At 55.9% G+C, this 17,936-nt stretch overlaps 1 protein-coding gene across 1 annotated transcript; it reads right to left on the minus strand.

The window, feature by feature from the left end:
* Positions 1–5,202: 5,202 nt before the first annotated feature.
* Positions 5,203–17,213, minus strand: PIANP (PILR alpha associated neural protein). Its single transcript, XM_082784707.1, has 6 exons — positions 17,039–17,213; positions 10,875–10,944; positions 10,164–10,729; positions 9,935–10,016; positions 9,554–9,781; positions 5,203–9,370 (listed from the first exon to the last, which is right to left on the minus strand). The coding sequence occupies exons 2-6, from the start codon at positions 10,889–10,891 to the stop codon at positions 9,349–9,351; spliced, it is 915 nt and encodes a 304-aa protein (XP_082640833.1). The 5' UTR covers positions 10,892–10,944; positions 17,039–17,213; the 3' UTR covers positions 5,203–9,348.
* Positions 17,214–17,936: the final 723 nt, after the last annotated feature.

The raw sequence follows: 17,936 nt of genomic DNA on the forward strand, positions 1-17,936 counted from the left end.
CTCAGCCACCCCTGTCTCCAGGCACCCATCCGCTCTCGGTTGCCCAGAGCAAAAAGCCTTGCATGAAATATTTCACTGCCAGGTCACAGCGGGTTATGTGAGCCTGGGATGAGATGGGAGTCACAGCAAAGTCTGTTTGACTGTTTTCTGTTTTTTTTTTTTTTTTTTTTTTTTTTTTTTTTTTTTTAACGGAAGATTAAGGCATTGCTGGAGTGACGTCTACATCTTCCTCGGTGATGAAGACTAGGGGTTTCAAGCCTAGCTGCTGACTCATAACCAGGCGGAAGAAAAAAGGGAAAATTAGCATGAAGAATGTTGCTGAAATGGCTTGTATATGTTCAGAGATTAGTGTAGATATTGTATTGCTGCCTGTGTTATGGCTCTTGTTTTCAGTGGATGTTTTCTGATGGAATCTGATCTTTCTAAGAACATGGGGCACCTGTATCGGCAGCATTTTGCTTGTATCTGCAGATTCACTGCCATAAAGGGGCGGTCATTAAGAAACAAGCTCTTCCAGAAAGCGAGTTTAATTCCTGACACTGTAACACCAGCGTTTTCTTCTGAGCCCAGATGCCTTATGACACTTTACTGAGCTGTCGAGCTGCTGGATGGCTGATCACAGGCCAGTGTCTAGCCTGGCTCTGTGAGTTTAAAAGAAATCTCTCCCTGTGAGCGCACATCTGTGGACTCTTGTGAGACGTGAGCTTGGAGTCCCAGCTTCCCCATTAAATCCTCACCCTTCCTGCTGCACTGACTGGCAACCTCAGCAGAGGACTGGAGCACGACCTTGCTCTGAGCCGCACCACCCGCAGCCAGGGTCACCTCCGGATCAAGGCTGAGGCAGGCAGGGGAGGATCGTGCTGCTGCCCCTGAGATAGCTGCAAGGAGCGGGGCAGCAGGGTGAGTGCTCAGCCTAAACAACGGCTTCAGATTCAGGGTTGTGATCATACTCAAATTAATTTCAAATAAGCACAGTAACACGAGAAGTAATTTGCATATGACGTCATATGGAGTTGCATGCCATTTTGCATATTTAAACAAAACACAACAAAGCACATCTCGGGCGGGTACATGAAATCGTTTGTGAAGTAAATTGTACAGAGAAATGACGTACAGTTATCACAGAAGAAGAAAACCAATGGCAGCAACCACCCAGGATGCAAAGTCAGCTCAGACACTGGGAAACACCAGCCCCTTCCTTCACTCACCATCCCGACAGATGCTTGGGTTCCCGTTACCGTCACGTTAGCAGGCTCTGCTTCAGCAGGCAGTTGCACCTCTGGTGCAGAGGACATGCTCACTGCATCACGACACTACTCGCCCTTTCACATTCATATCCCTGGCTTCTTCTTTGCAAATTTTATTTTTTTGTTGTTTGTTTGTTTGTTTTTCATGTGTCATTCTGTTTGGGCTTCCTCATGCATCCATCGCTGAGTCTGAGAGGCTCTCCTCCCAGCATATGCCACTCCAGGTGGTGCTGTTCCTGCCCTTCAGCTCTAAAGGCCAGAGGCCCGTATACCAGCACTGAGCCCAAGGGCAGGTGCTGACAGCCTCATCTTTGGTGGTCTCCGTGCTGAGCGTACTCAGAGCTCCATCCTCAAAGTTTATTTCTTCATGTCCCTGTAAGTCCGATGACACAGCCTCCACCTCAGCTCCTGGAAAACAATATCCAAGCAATTAACATCAAGAAAGGAAGAGGACAAGAAAAGGAAACAACATGGGAATGCATCATCTTTTTGAGAGCTGGGTCGGCCCTAAACAAGGGCTTCAGCGTCAGCAGCACCCTCATACCTGTGAGCCCCCAGACCCCTGCTTCATCCACCTGTTCTTGTTTACCCAGCCCTTTTAAAGCTCCCCTAGCTCTAAATTCCCATCCTGATCCCTTCCTCTGACCCTACTACCTCTTCCTGCTCCATCTTTTAATCCTGCTCAAAATTCATGGTTCTGCCCACTCTCTCCTCAACCTGTCCTCCCTCATATTCCTTCTACCTCATAACTCTCTTCCTTTAGGCCTTTCCTCAACAGCTTCAGCTCCTTGTGTTTCGGTTAGGCCGTGCATTTCTCTCCAAGGTACTGCCTGAGCAAACTACTGTCACCAGAGCCTGCCAGAAGTGCTGTTATTATCCTCAGTGACCACTTCATCCCAGCCCTCCTGTAAGTAGCAGGTACCATGGGAGAATCTGTCTCTTCCTCATCAGCTGCACTCAGATTTACTGCAGCATGTTTTTTAGAGAACCAAAAGTAAGTTAGCCAACATGAGTAGCTACAAGAAACCAGCATTTGGCTATAGGTCAGTCTTCTAGTCCTCTTTTTTGCCACGCATGTCCTGATGCTTGGTGTAGGAGCAGTCTCATTATGAAGGAGGGAATAACGCCTCTCTGACAGTTCCTGCTGTGTATCCACAAACACAGGGTAATGCTAAGCAGAGCCTCGGACCTCATCTGCATGATGTTCACTCATATGCAGTGTGTCACACGTGAATGAAATCTGTAAGGCAGGAAAAGGCATCAGAAGGAAACCATTTCAGGCTTAAATAACTCACCCCGGTGTTGTCAAATGGCTCTGAGTCAATCTAATGGCACTGGTGCAAGCCTCCTCTGTAGGTGTGAACACATTCAGACAAACTGCACGTGTTAGCAGTGCAATAACCTGTCTAGACTGATTTCCCTGACACTAGCAGAGGACACCCACCACAGGCTGTCCCTTGATTTGGGAGGAGCTCACAAAGATCCTGCTGTCTTGGTCACTTTACCAAGGCTCAGATGGTACCTGAGAGAATCGTGATGCTTGTCCGGGCACTTTTGTTGGGCAAACTAACAGGGAAACCAACCAGCTCTTCAGCCAGGCTGTAATGCAGATTTGACCAGTGCGTGCCGTAGACATCAAGCTATGTTCTCCTGACATTCAGAAAATGAGTCACCCCAGGCTTGCTTGCTTGTTGAACCTTCGTGGTACATCCAGCCCTTGACAGAGCCTGGACTTCGAGCTAGACTGTCTGCCCTAGAGTGACTGCCCTCCAGCCTCTGGAGCTCTAACTAGGAGCCACGGAGATGCAAGACAGGTCCCTGGAGCAGGGACTGGCATTTGTTTCCCTGCCAGATCCCTCGTAGGGATTGATCTGAAGTTGAAGATGGTTTTGCTTGTATTCTGGTCACTCCCAGAGAAAGATGGGCTTTGGATCAATGGCGAATGCGTCACTGAATGGCCTATTATTCACCACGTGAAATGTGCACTCGGAGACACAGCAGCCCTTGATAAAGATTCAGCTCTGAGGTTCAAAGCAGGAGCGAACTAAGGCAAGCACTCAGCTCCTTTACATGGCACTAAAATGAGCTTGTTTCAGGGTCATTCTTCAAGGCAGCCTTAAGCTGTGCATTGCTGCTAATTCCTAATTAAATCACCATCTGCACAACCACATCCCTTTAGGAGACACCTCTAACTAAAGCTGATCGACCCCTCTGCTGCCATGCCCAGTTTGTACGGTAGGCCTGAGGAGGACAGCAATGCCCAACACCTCCACAGGTGCTTTCCCATGATAGCCCCATGGGGAAGAGCAGCACAGAGCGTGTAGAGGCCTCACTCCCAGCCCCAGGTCTGGAGAAGTTCCCTGAGCAGGGGAGGCAAGCGAGTACTGTAGCTCACCACCAGCTCCTTACGTTGACAGGCGCTGCCAGCAGGCCATTACCTTAGTTTTTCACGTTTGTTTGTTTTTAAATAGAATGGGACAATTTATTGCGGGTTACAGAAAGTGCTCAGCTGGAGGGAGTCCCAGCTTTGGGAGCTGTTTTCTTAATGTGTTTCCGAGGTACTCCCTTTCTCAGGAAATCACAGTGCTCAGCAATACCTCCTGCTTGGTTTCTGACCCCTTGCTGGGGGGCTTTCATGTATCTTGATGTGGCTGTGCAGTTCTTGGGTGTTCTTCTTTGATTTATTTGATCTCATCCATTTCTCCTGTCTCCACTGCCCCGTGTTCAGCATGCAGCTCCCCATCAGTGAGCAAGGTGCTGGGGATGGAGGCAGGGCTGGGAGCAGGCTGGAAGGGTGGGAAGCCAAAGGGAAGTCGTGGGCAAGAGCCACATAGTGGGAAGTGTTGTTGAGAAGGGACTAGACCAAGGAGTCAGTGCTTCAGGAGACCAGAAGAAAAAGGAGCTTGTCCAGGTGAAGGAAAGGAAGGTTTCGCTGAGTGCCCATAGCCTCAGCCTCTGTGGAGGGGGCACTGGAGGAAATGCATCTGCTGATGAGAAGCCAGCAGGAAGGGCTGAAGCAGTGGCTGGAAGCAGCTGAGGTTTACGCAAGGCATTTCACTGCGCTGACAAGCCTGTGAGCCTGTAATGTCAGCACGCTGAGGATCTCTCACCCCTTCAGCCGCGTCTCCCCAGCCTGCCCAGCCCCACAGCCTCCTTTTGCAGAGGATAGGAGAGGCTCAGCCCGCTAACGCAGCAGGGCTGAGGGACCCCCTCCTCCCACCCTCGGCACGGGGGCAGCAGGGGTTCTGCTCACAGGAGCTGCCCCACGGGGAGGGAGCCCTTCGGAGGTGCCACCAGCGCTGCTGTGGTCTCCAGCACCCCCCTCCTTGCCCACCCCAGCAGCGATCACTGACGGAGCTGGTGAAGTGGGGGAGTCGTAGGAGACAGAGGATGCTTAATTACAGAGCAGCCCTGGAAACCAGCAACAGCAGCGGCACTGTGGCCAGGAGGGGAGGCAGCAGGGCTGTAAATAGAAATTGCGGAGGCAGCCGCGGGGAACAGAGTGAGGGAGGCTTCTGCTCCAGCATCTCTCCGTCTCTCTCCAGCTTCTCTCACCTCTCACAGCCACCCTGGCTCCCAGCACAGATCAGCATGTGACGAGCAGCCCCAGAGCATGGCTGGGAGGCAGCAGCTCCGGCGCAAAAACAGACACTCGGGGCTGAGAAGTGGGTGTGTGAGGCCCCTGCGGCTTCCTTGAGTGAAGGAGAGCGGTGGAAATCTGTGAGGAGGGCTGAAAGGCCTCTATGGCCACCAAGAAAATCAGGGTGAGATGGACACGTGGCCAAATTGCCCTGTCCACCCCCCTGGAGAAGGCTGTAGGATGGCAGGTGCGTGAGTCCCCGTCCCACCGGGGTCTGCACGGGGCAAAGCCCCTCTCTTCCCACCCCTGACACCTCCGTTATGGCCTCTTCCACAGCAGCGAGAGCTCTGCTTTCAGTATTTTGCAAAGGTTTATTTAAAAATGTTGAAACTAACATCCCACAAGAATTGAATATTTCACCACAAGGAGAAGAGAAATCCTACAAAAATATATATCACAGCGCACGAGGGCAGGGGAGGAGGGGGGGGAGCGAGACCAAGCGGGAAGCAGGAGGGAGGATGGAGAGAAGGATGGGAGCTGCGGCAGAACAAGACCGAATGGCAGGGAGAGGACAAGAGAGGAGAGAGGAGAGCGAAACAGCAGGAGGGGAGAGAGAGCCAGGAGGGAGACCATGGTACGAGATGGGAGCAGGAAGAGGGAAAACAACGGGAAAGAAGGGGTGGAGAGCTGTCAGACAGTGAAAGAAGGGGGGCCCCCTCTGTTGTCTTGACAAGGTAGGGCCAGGACCACAGTGAGACATCAGCTGGGGCATGGTCAGGGAGCTGGAGTTTGGCCCAGGGCTTTTGTGCTGCAGGACTCGTCTCTAAGGCTGTGCCATAGGCGTGTTTTTCAGAGTGAAAACCAAAACCGCAGTTTAAGTCAGACCAATCCGAAGGTGATCATGTTTTCATTTGAGAATGTGTGGGAAGTGAACAAAAAGCTCCTTTCCAAGCGTTTTTCCTTAGCAGGAAAGGGAGGAGGGGGGCTGAAAGGGCCAGATTTACAAGGGCACTTAGGTGCCACAGAGGAAGAGGTAGATAGCCCTCTCTGAAGCCCTGGGACTCTTGGCTGGATGTGTCGCTGTAAACTGGACTGGAGGAGAGGTGTGCAAGCACACGTCTGAGCTCTGCTCCCTTGCCTACCCGTCATGGCCAACCAGATCAGGAAGCCCAAACAGGATTTCTCCTTGTGGTCATGTCACTGTTGGGTAAACAGGGAGAGGGAGAGACTCAGGTTCCTGCTCCAACACAATGCAGGGCGGAGGGGAGGGACTGTCCCCCAGGCCTTCCCTCCTTCCCACTACACCCGCAGGGAGACCGGCCTTTTGCTAACAAAACCACGTCCCTTGAGGAGTTTGCACAGACAAGGTTGCTCAGCCCACCCAGATGTTTTCTGCTAACTGGCCAGTAGTGTTGGACAGGCTCAGCCCAAGCCTACAGACATTTGCAGTAGTTTTCCCTACACACCTTTCTCTCTGTAAAATTTCCACTGGAAAGAAAAAAATAACCCAGATCTTTCTCCTCCAGTCAGCTGGAAGATGGAGAACCCTGCAGGTTGTGACTGAGAAGGTGCCGGCCTCTGCCCTGGCTCTGTACCTGGTGCTGTCAACCAGTCCACGTGTGCATCTCACAGAACACGGTCTTGGACCAGGCAGGCTCCGTTCTGCATGGGGAAAGGTGATTTATAAGGCTCCCACCATGGAGAAAGCAGATCCAGTGAGACTATTTATAGACTGGAAGAAGCTTATGTGGCCAAACATGTTTTGAATGTTTTGCTCCAGGGACAGAACGTAGCAATGAAATTTCGGGCAGAACAATGAAACTGTTTCCCATATCTAACCTTTTTCATGTGAGAGAGTGAATGATCATCATAAAAATGTTTGACTAGAAAAATTGGTGTTGGAAAAGATGTTCAGCATATCGAAGCTTCTGTCATTGTAAGAGTTTTCTCTACTGCATTTCCCATCTTCCCTCTTACCACAACACCCATGAAAGGTTTTCACTCCTTGGAGGTGCTTTCATTACTTGGAGGTAACAAGAGCAGAGACACGTTAAAGGAAAACAAACAAACAAGCAAACAGAAACAACACTTGAATCTGATGTGTTTGCAGAGTTTACAAAGGCCTGGCCAGCAGAGCACAGGGCTTCCCTGTAGCAAGTACTGGAAAATGCTTTCACTACACCCCCTGCAGTGCCCTGCCACTTCCTTGCAGACCTTCTCTCCACACAGCCTGTGCAAAGGGAAAGCCCAAGGACAGCCCTTGAAGTGGTAGCATCTAAACTCTGGCCTCGTTTCAACAGGCGCTATTGATCAAAGAGCAATCTAATTAATCCAGTCTGGAAGGTTACTTAGACCAGTTTGAGGCATTGTGCTGCCAACTGCCCGCCGTAACCAATTCGGCCCTGTGCAGACTGTCTGCAGATGTCCTTCTCCATCCCTGGTTGTGCCGAAGTGGGGGAGAGCAGCCCCCGACCTGCCCTCAGCTGGCAGGGGTGGTGGTGAGGGACCTGTGGGCAGGAGCAGCCACCTGCCCCCTGCTTTGTCCATCCACAGCTTGAACGTCCACCAAAGCCTTGAGAGGGGCCTCAGTAAGGAAAAGGCTCAGTAACGGATTGATTTACAGTAAAGCAATAATATCGCCTGCTGTGAGCAGAGACTGAACCTGTGCTTAGGCTGGAGACCTCCAGAGTCCTTTTCCACCTACATCTTTCAGCCGTTCTGTGCTTCTAATAAGCCGATAATTTTATTTGACCTGACATTTTCTCCAAATCTCTGCTGTTTTCTGCGAGGCTTATTGTAACTTACACTCTCATTTAAATGTCCTTCCCGGTGAGCCAGGTGGGACCTGAGATCACCATCAGATCAGCTGGGTAAATGGGCAGAACCAGGCCTCGTAGGAAACTCCGTGTGCTTTGTTCTATAAAGAATACGCTTTTACTACAGGGATAAAGGGTGAAAGGCGATTTCATATCCTCTGAGATGACAGATAACTTTTTGTCTAGGACCTTGTATGGTGCACTAGAGCCTTCAAATTGTGGGTGAATTTCCCGTCTCTGGACACAATCAGCCCAGCAGCTGAAGGTGTTTGTATACCGTAGGGGTGACCTTACCCAAATCAGCATCATTTCAGTTCAGTGGCTGTCAGCGTGGGTTTGTGAATTTCTTTGAAGGTGTCCACAAAAGCCACGAGAGGGCAAATACTGTCATTGCCAATGGACTGTCATGGAAATCGGCCTCCCATGCCTGGCTGCAGCATAGATGCTCCCTCTCTCATGCCCTTGGTGTTGTCTCAGGAGGCATTTCAGGAGAAACCTACCAGCAGTACACGGCAACCCTCCGAGCACTCCTGAGGTCATCTGTAAATTGCTCTTTGCCATCCAAGGCAAACAGAGTCATCTCCGCTGCTTGCTGCCTGTGACAGGAGTGTCCAAAAGCAATTCCCTACCCCAGCCCAGCCAAACTCATGCTCCTTGTGCCCAGCTATATCTGCTTGTGACACTTTTAGCTGCTTCAGCTGTATCTCAATGGACAGGACACTTGCTAAATGACGTTATGGGCAGAAGGCTTCACCTATGATTTTCTAAAGAACACCTCCATAGAGCAGAGATAAAACCTTGATGAAGTAGACAGGGGATGGAAAGGGACAGCGAGGAGGCTTCCAAGAGATCAAAACATTTGACAAGCTAAAGGAACTTCTTCCAACCTTAACTGGCAAGAAAGGAGGGGAGGAGGAATGGAGAGAAAAAAACAGAAACATTGGGGACTGGGAGATGAAAGATACAAGCTGAAGACAGAAAACAGGAGTGTTAGGCAGAAAGGAGATGGGAAGATGTGAATATTAAAGGCAGGGCAATGTTTCCTTCAAGGAAATGTGTTGCTGAGGGGGGTCAGGTGCTATATAAGCCTCTTCTTCCCAAGATTCACCCACCCCCGGGACCCTCAGGAGGGCCAAGACCTTGGGAACAGAAGGACCTGCCTTCACCTGAGCCCCAGCTCGGGGCGACCGAACCCCAGCAGGCATCGCTGCAGCCACTGAACTCCAGACGTTCACGTCAAAGCACACAACATGGAAAGGGACACACAGAGGGGCTCGGGCCCACAGGGACAGGGGTACGCCTTTCCACCTCGCCTACCCCCGACGTCAGGCATGCACTGGTGGGAGAGTCACGGAGGTCGAAGAGTGCATGTGAGTGTGCGAGGAGAGGGGCAGGGCAGGCTACGACTTCACACCACCGACAGCCGCCTTCCCTCCCACCTTCCTGCTCGCTCATCCTCCTGTCCTGCTCGGGGGGTCCCCAACCTTCCCCCCACAGGACGCTAGCGAGGCCCGGCTCCTCCGTTTGCCCAGGCACGTCCCGGTGGAGTTAGTTAACAACGGTGGCAGCGGGCCGTGGCACAAGGAGATTTGTTTTTGTTTTGTTTTGTTTTGTTTTTTTCCTGGGGTAGCAGAGGCGGCAGAAGCGTGGGCTCCCCGGTTGTGACAGGAGGGTGGGGGAGCCAGCTCTGCTTCTCCCGTGTGCATCACAGGTTCACCAGTGGGATTCTGGGGGGAAAAGGGAATTGGAAAAGAATTAGAGATGGGCGCTCACGCTGCCCCGGCGTCCCCGCTAGCCAGCCAGCCTCGTGTGGGCCCTCCTCAGAAGGTTGAGTTGCCTTGCCCACCCCTAGCCTGCTGTCCCTCTGCCCCCTGCCACCCCACGGCTCCCTGGCTCCCCGGAGGACTCACCGGTTGAGCTGGAAGGCAGTGCTTTTCCCGTGGCCCCCCAGCTTCTCCGCACCCTCCTGCCCATGCCTGGGTTCCTCCGCCTCAGGCGTGGGGGTGAGGGAGTCGGCATAGGGCCCCAGGATGCTGACGGTGGTGGGGGACAGGTCCGTGAGGGGCTGCTGGCTCTCCTGCTGCCTCCCACCGCTCTGCTGCCCGGAGTGGCGCCGGCGCTTCTGGTTGCGGTCCCAGCTTTGGGGAGAAGAGCAGCAAGGCAATGAGTGCCCCTTGCACCCGCGGGTCAAATGCCTTCTCCAGCACCCAAGCCCACAGTCCTTGTGCCCTCCGACATGGCTTCAGAGCACCGTAATGAACCAACCCCGACTGGCCCCAAGCCCCACTCACCAGAACTTGAATATGATCCCGGTGGCAACCAGGACAATGATGATAGAGATGGTGATCGTGACGTAGAGCTGGGGGTCCACACCTGTGAGGCAGGGGGGAGAGAGACAGTGGGACCGCCGCCCCCATCAGCCCCCCTCGAGAGCAGTAGCACAAGCGCTGGGGCAATAAGTTTTGCAGGAGGAGCTCCTCCTGCAGGAACAGGGCCAGGGGAAGCACAGTGCAGACCTACCTTCCCCCCGGGGCCCAAACAGGAACGGCCGTAGGGTGGCTGGGGTCTCGCGGAGGTTGAGCCCCGCGTTGTGCAGCAGCGAGTGGGAGTTGGGCTGCGCCGTCGCCATCCCCCGCGGGGAAACGAAGGTGTAGCCCAGCGGTGGGAAGCCCGGGTTGGCGGAGTTGGCGTCCCCTCCGTCCTCATCCGACACCGTGGGGCCCCAGACGATGGCCCAGGGGTACTGGGAGGAGGGCATGCCGTCCTCAAAGCCAGAGGGGGTGGCGGGCCGGGCCCCTGCTGCCTGGCGTCTCAGCCGCACGGCGTGGCGCAGGTCCCCGCCGCGGGGGGACAGGGCGCGCTGGCGCGGCGCTGTGAGGCGCAAATCCCGCTCGGGCAGCGAGGTCCTGTCCCAGATGCAAATGGGCCGGTGGGCAGAGGGGCTCCGACGGGCGCAGAGGGGCCGGGTGGCCACAGGGCTGCGAGGGCGCAGGGACCAGGCGGCGGGTGGAGGTACGGCCGAGACCAGGAGGAGGAAGTGCCATAGCTGCAGCGAGTGGATGGAGGAGGCCAGGAGAGGCATCCTGCTGCAGGAGGAGGAGGGAGAGCGCATTATCTGGACGTCCCTCCTGCTGGGAAGGCTCCTCGTGGAGCAGCCGGCAGCAGCCTGCTGCCCACATGCCTTCCTCCCTCCCGCATCGCCGGCAGGCGCCGGGGGGGCTGCGAACCTACCAGGCACCAGGCTCCATCGCAGATGCAGCAGCGCCTCGTCACTCGGCGAGGTCTCGCCTCATGCTCCTCACTGGGAGGCAAGAGAGAGAGCTTGAGCTGCGCCTGGGCCTCGCGGCCATCGCTCCCTCCCCGCTGCTGGTGCCAGCCCCAGCGGGCAGAGCATGCACATGCACCCACTCCCCTGCCCGGGGCTGCTCCCCCCAGCCCACAGAAACACACTTGTTATCCTATACACCGGGGAGAAGCGATCTGCCTCTGGAGTACACGTGCGGAGACGCGTGCACAGACTCCCGGGGGACTCTCCTGTCTGAAGGCCGAGGGGGGGGATTCGGCGTCTTTGTTTGCTTATCGCCAGAACAAGTTGGAATCTTAATTCCTGTGTTTATTTATAGTGCGGAGCGTGTAATCCATTTATTAAAAAGAAGCCTCTTCATTGTCTGCCGGGGTGAGGGAGTGAGAGGGGACGCTCGTGAGTGATAAACCGAGAAGATTGGGAAGGAGAGAGTGAATCAGCCAGAAAAGTCCAGCCTTACTGAGGAACTTAAGAGCAAAAACATAGCTATCAAATATTTAGCATTTACTTTCCTCTTAGCTAACATGGAATTACCTTTCCGTGCTCCTTACCCGCGTACCCTCAGCAAGGTCCCATCCCTCCCCTCCTCCCCCGCCTCTCCCACCAGCAATCCCCCAAACCCAGCAGTGCTAGGCAGCAGCTGTAGCACGGAGCAAGGGCCAGCACCCCGGCAGGATTTCAGCTCCGGCCGCACGCCTCCCTCCGGCATCATCCTCATGGCAGCACGGCTGCCCTTCATGCTGCCTGCCCCTTCCCTTGGCAGCACGCGGCGCAGCGCCAGCCCTTCCCCAGTGAGCTGCCGTGTACCTGACCCGGGATTTGCTCCACAACAAAGACCTCACACACACACGGGGAAAAAAAAAAAAATCATTGAAGACATCCAGCCCGTTCCTTCATTGTGAAGGAGAGGCGTGAGCTGACAACCCACATTCATGCCCTCATGTGGCTGTGGGGCGTGGAAAAGGGGGCGCTTGGCCAAGGGGGCTCAGAAGGCAGTCAACAGAGAGACCAAACACCCTGCACCTCCAGCCCTGAGCCACCACGCTGTATCTTGATGCTCCCAAGGGGTAATATCTGTCCCCTTGCTGGGTCTGTGTCATTAGGTGACGCTGCAGCCCCTCCTGAGGAGCAGGCCTTCCTCCTGCAGCTCACAGCTTGCTGTGGGCTGTGGGGCTCGCACCCCATGCCATGCACCTGAGGAGAGGGGCCGGGAGGAAGGACACCCAGGAGCAAGCCGCTGTCTGGCTCCTGCTGCATTAACTGGGGATATTTTTAGTTTCCTTCTGTTAAATATTTAAACAAAGTTCACAGGAAAAAAGGAATTGTCGGCTAATGTGCCCTGCCCTTCCCTCCGGGGCAAGATCAGTCTCTGGAGAGATCCTGAGATGAAGATGAGGAGAAAAGAGCAGCTATTCTCAGCATTTCTTTGTACTTTGCTCCTGAACCTCTAAGCCTTAGAGGGGACTAGGCATTAAAATGCAGCTCTGCAGAGAGCCAGCCGAATGGAGCAAGTTTCTTCCAAAGCCAGAGGCTCCCTTGCGCTGGCAAGATCTTGGCCATCTGGATTATGATCACGACGCTGTGGAAGATCATGTCTGGCAAGACAAAAATCTGTGACAGGATTTCTTTTGGCCCTTGGAAAGGGAGGGAATCCCAAGTGTTGTGGATCCCTCTCCGTGTGAGTCCCCAGGCTAGGGTGCACGCAAACCCTCCGGATGATTTCAAGGCGGCCTGGAGTGCCTGGGGCCATGGCTAGGACTGGAGAGTGATGAAGAGCCTGGTGATGAAGAGCCATGCTCTGCAACCACATTACCTGCTAACAGCGCTGGTCTTTGGGGGGTGTCTATGTGCTTTTTTTGCATTAGGCTATAGGAGATGTGAATCTGGGCAGTACCACCGCAGAAGCAGAAATTGCTGTACTGCTTGGCTGTATTTGGGCACTCCAGAAGAGCACCCTGCACCAAGCATTCCCTAAAGCCTGGGAATAAGGATCCCTCCGGACCCAAATTCTGTTTCTTTAACACCAGGAAGCCTGAATTTCAGCCCTAGGGAGCATGTTATGGCTGTTACTGGACCAGAGGGATAAGAGTGAGCGCAGCACTGGCCCCCTCCTGTACCCGTACCACTGTGATGGTGACAAGCCTCAGACCTCAGCTACTCTTGAGCACAGATCCTGGCAGTAAAGAGGAAGTGAATCCTGGAGGCTCTACCCCAAAGGCAGCTCCAGATGAGTGAGGGACACGATACCAGTCGCTGCCAGTCCACACATTCTGGTTTGTTAATGATACTGGGGTCAGAGACTGAGAGTGTGACCTGGCACAAGCACAGCCAGGTGTCTTTTGTGGAGGGGCACAGAGGTGTCTCCCGTAGCATGAATTTGAGAGCAAAGGAAAACGAAGTCCAGCTGATTGACCAGCCAGCAAGGGCTAGACTCCACTGCACATGGAGTACCGATGCTCAGAGCAGAAATAGATCCCTGTGGCTTACCAGCACAGCAGCAGATAAAACATGTCTGGGGCACTCTTCAGTTAGCTGCTGGCAGTAGGAATTGTGTCCTGGGCACAAACTCTGTTGTGCTTGAGGGCAAGCTCAGCAAATGTCCTTGATTCATCTCTGTATCCCATTGTGGGTGTTGAATAAAACAGTAGATCTTCAGAGAGGAGGAGCGGGCTCAAATAGTCTCACTGCCTGGAGGTATGAGTCCCGGTATCGTTGCACCTTACACTGTTCAGGAGGCTGTTGTGTGCCAGAGCAGAGACTGGGTTTCTGCATCAGTACCGCCTGGCACGGCTTTTGCTTTCAGGTCCGTCTCCCAGGTCTAACCGTGATAAAAAATGGACAGAGCTGGTCCCAGGGTCCAAAGATGGACCTGTGTGCTCTCACTCTAGGTACAGGGCCTTCACTGCAGTGTTCCAGTGTCCTGTTATGCACAGATGACAGAGAGTGAATGACAAAGCTATTTCCCCAGGGCACTTCACCGAGCGCCGTTTGTGAATCTTGGTGCTTGGAAGCAGCGAGGAGGAATTGCATTGCTCGTTGCTATTGCGTACGGACCCCACTGCAGGGCCAGACTACAGATCCGGGGCTAGTCTGTTAGGAGCTGCTCTCACTGAATTTGCAGGATGAAAGCACAAATCCTTCTTCTCTTCCCCAAAGTCAGTGACCCAGCCGTGCTTTCTCCCTCCTTGGTAAGTCTCCTGCAGCCCAGACCCACTGCTGCTGGGATGGGAGAGAGCAGATCCCGGCAGCTGTGCCTCAAAGCATGCATGCCACTTCACCAAGGGGAATGGGAACCTACATCCTAACTATTGCCTAGGAGCAGAGCCTGCTGCACGCCTGCTCTGAGCAGGAAGCGCAGGCTAAACCGCAGAAGTGACGTCCTGAACTCTGGAGTTCAGGTGCTGCTCTGCCTGCTGAAGCCCTGGGATTCACGGATAACTCCTGCATGGCCAGGACTCTAGTAGTATGCAGTGGTCCCCAAGAGAAATCTTACTGAAATACAAAAGTTATTGCTGGAATAAAAGAGCCGAGGTGCCAGCCGCGTGCAGGCAATACCCAGGCTGTAGCTCGCTCACATCAAATGCAATCTGTAACCTTCTGTTACAAAATGCTGAAGTTTGACAAATTCAAATGAGGAACAACACTATTAATAAAGAGGGTCACACACTCGTACAATTTACCTAGGGAGGCGGTGTATTGCCTCCTGCCTGAAGCCTTTACGCGGCTGTATTTCTCAAAGAGCCGCTGTAGTTCAATCAGAGGTTATGGGTTTGACGCAGGAAATGAAATTGGTGAGATTTTCTGGCCTGTGCTGTGCTGTAGGTCAGACTAGATGATCAAAACGGTCCCCCTGGCCTTAAAATCTGAGAATCTCACAGCTTTCTTGGTGCTTAGCAGAGATCAGCTCTGACCGGAGAGCAATTGGGCGAAGCCGAGCGCAGGCAGGACGTGCCGGCGAGAAGCGGCTCGCCTCCTTCCATCTGGGGATGGGGAGAGGGCTGCACCCGGTTCTGCCTGGCTCGGCTGGCAGTCGATGATCTATCTGCATTTCTGTAGCATCTCGGGCTTGACTGCTGTGATACTCTGCCTCTAGGAATGGAGCCGTCTGCTCTCCGAGCGCTCCAGCTAGTTCAGAATGCAGCAGTCTGTTTGCTCAGCCACTCGATCTGCCGGGAACGCATCACCGTGCCCCTCCGCACCCCACAGCGGCCCTCCTGCGAGCACGGAGTCCAGCTCAAGGTCTCCAGCCCAGTATTCAAAGCCCAGCATGGGACAGGCCCCAGTGACCTCAGCAATCAATCACCTCTCCTTATGCAGCGATGACCTCACATGACGGATATATTCCACTGGAACAATGAGATTGCCAACCAGTTTGGGTAGAGGGGGAAGGGGTGGAAGAAGGGGAAAGAGGCTGATGACCCTGGGGAACAGAACATTCACAGGAGCTGGGCCAAGATTATGAAACTTACTGCCGGCTGAAATAGCGTTCGCCATTAGCAACCCCGCAGCACCGAGAGCTTCATGCAAATCCTTCCTTTGCCCGGCTCCCCCACAGCAACGATCCCACTCAAAACAGTGATAAAAAATCAAAACAAACCTGAGGGGGACCCAGCCCTCCTCGCAGAGACAGAAAGCCAGGTTGCCTGTCATTTTTAACTCCCGGCCAGCATCAAGGTGCTATGATGACAGCTACTGATAGGAGACAGCGATCCGGGACTGTGGAGCCTAGCAGCTATCTCCGGGCATCGAGCAGAGCGAGTTCAGACGCCGGCAGTGAGACCCCCCGACACCCCCGGGTGCCCCGAGCACCCCACACCTGTGTTTTTCTCAGTGGCTGTGAGCATCCTGGGGTTCACAGCCCAAGCTGCAGAGATGCAGTCATCGCTGGTGTGGCAGCAGGAAGCGTGAACCCCAGTGCTGATGAGAAGGAATTGTGAGTCCTGCTGTATTCGGCTGGGTGGGGACAGGGAAAGGGAGGAATCCTGGAGCAGCTGCCCCAGGGAGGCAGTTCTGCTGCGCTCAGGGGAGCTCAGAGAGCCGGGAGCACGAAGCCAGATGCTGGTACCCTGTGGTGGGAGATGCCAAGCCCATCTGGGCAAGGAGCTCCTGCTGTGCATGGGGCTGGGGGCGACAGCTTGCAGAGCGTGCTGGATTTGGGGGCCGGCAGGCTGAATGCAGTGCCTCGCGTCGGGTGCTCTACCTGCTGCCTGCCTGAGGCTGTCGGGGTTGGGGGCAGTGCCCTGAAGGACTGGCCAGGACCACGGAGGGGCTCTTAGTGCAGGTCCTGCAGCGCTCGGTGACCGCTGGCAGAAATCCCAGTGCCAGGGCACTGGGGCAAGCACCCATGGGCTGGGCATGGAAATCCTGGGCTGGGGCACAATGCGGGGCTGGAGGGGTGGCAGTGCCTGCGCATTTGGACACCTCGGTACCTAGGGACCGGGCGTGTGAAGCCCAGCAGCGGTCCTCCGAGCTCGGGTCTCCCTGCATTTGGGAACTGTGAGCATGGCCCCATTCCAGCCAGCACTCTAGGATGCCGGTCCCCTGCCATCTAGTGCCTGCCTGCAATACATGTCATGAGTCTGCCAATCTTCTGCCTCCCGGTTCCCTACTGCTCCCGGGCATCCGAGTGCTTCAGGTGCCGGGTCTGCACACCCGAAATGCTCTCCCTGGCGGGGTGCACCCTCGGCCGGGCGGGAGGAGGGCCTGACCCCTCCTTTTCCTTTCTCCAGCTGCGCCAATTTGGCTGAAGTCGCCTTGCTCAGCAGAGGCTCCAGCACAACAGGTCTGTGATGGAGCCCGGAGCTGGAGGGCAAGAGGCAGCGATGCCTCGGACCTGCCCCCTCCCTGCCAGCCCCTCGGGCACCCCCTGCCCCACAGCCAGAGAGGGGAGGGGGCGGCAGAGGTGGGGGGGGGGAGAGCCGGCTACGGAGGAGACGGAGCACCCAGATGGGGAGAGGGAGAAGGAAACCGGGGGAGAAAGGACACGGGGAAGGAGACGGGGAGGGATGACTCGTAGACGGGCACGCGTCCCCCCCCCTCGCCCCTCAGCCCCGCGGCCCCCTGCCCACCCCGGGGCTGAGGCTGAACTTACCTTGCGGGGAGAGCGCTGGGGCGCAGCCGGGGCGGCGGAGCGGGGGGCCGGGGGAGCTCGGCTGCCGCTGCCGGTGCCTCTCATGGCCAGGACGAAGGAAGGAGAGGAGGAGGAGGAGGAGGAGGAGGAGAGGAGAGGAGGAGGGAGAGGAGGAGGAGGAGGAGGAGGAAGGCTCGGCGAGGCTCAGCCCTGGCTGAGGGAGAGGGAGCGAGAGATGCCTTGAAATAAACAGCTGCCGAGGACTGGTCCAGCCCCTCTTTCTCTCTCTCCGTCTCCGTCTCCCTCGCTCGCAGCCTCCCGTTAACCCCATGCCTGCTGGCACGGCCGCGGGCCGCCGCCCCCGAGCCCCTCTGCGGCCCGAGGGGCGCCCACGGAGGGCAGGGGTGGGGGCAGCCCCGACGGGGGCAGCAGCACCCCGGGGTGGGGTGGGGGGGCCGCCCCCTGCCCTCCTGTCCTCCCCCGGCCCCGCAGCCCTCCCCCGGCGGCGGGGAGGGGATGGATGGGGAGGGGGCGAGGGCTCCCCGCTGCCTCCCCCCCGCCCCCGGCTCCCCTTCCCCATCCATCCCCCGGACCTGCTCCCCGCCGCCGCTGCCCGCTCGGCGCCTCTCCCGTCGTGCCGGTTATTTCGGGCTCCCCGCAGGAAGCGATTAGGTTGCCATGGAGAGAGAGGTGTCTCCAAGGGACCCGCCGCTCCCCCCCGCTCCCCCCCGCTCCCCGCCGCACGCCTACCCCCGGACGGCTCCGTCCCCCGGCATCCCCCCGCCCCGCGACGCCCCCAAACCCCTCCGGGCTCGCCCCCGCCGCCGGGCACCCCTCGAGGGGGACGCCCCGCGGCCGTCCCGGGGGTCCGGGGGGGCTCTGCCCGGCCTGGGGGTCCTCCCCGCCCGGCTGAGCGCAT

The sequence above is a fragment of the Aythya marila genome (assembly GCF_965140915.1).
Source record: "Aythya marila genome assembly, chromosome: 1".
In the NCBI taxonomy this organism is placed as follows: Eukaryota; Metazoa; Chordata; class Aves; order Anseriformes; family Anatidae; genus Aythya; species Aythya marila.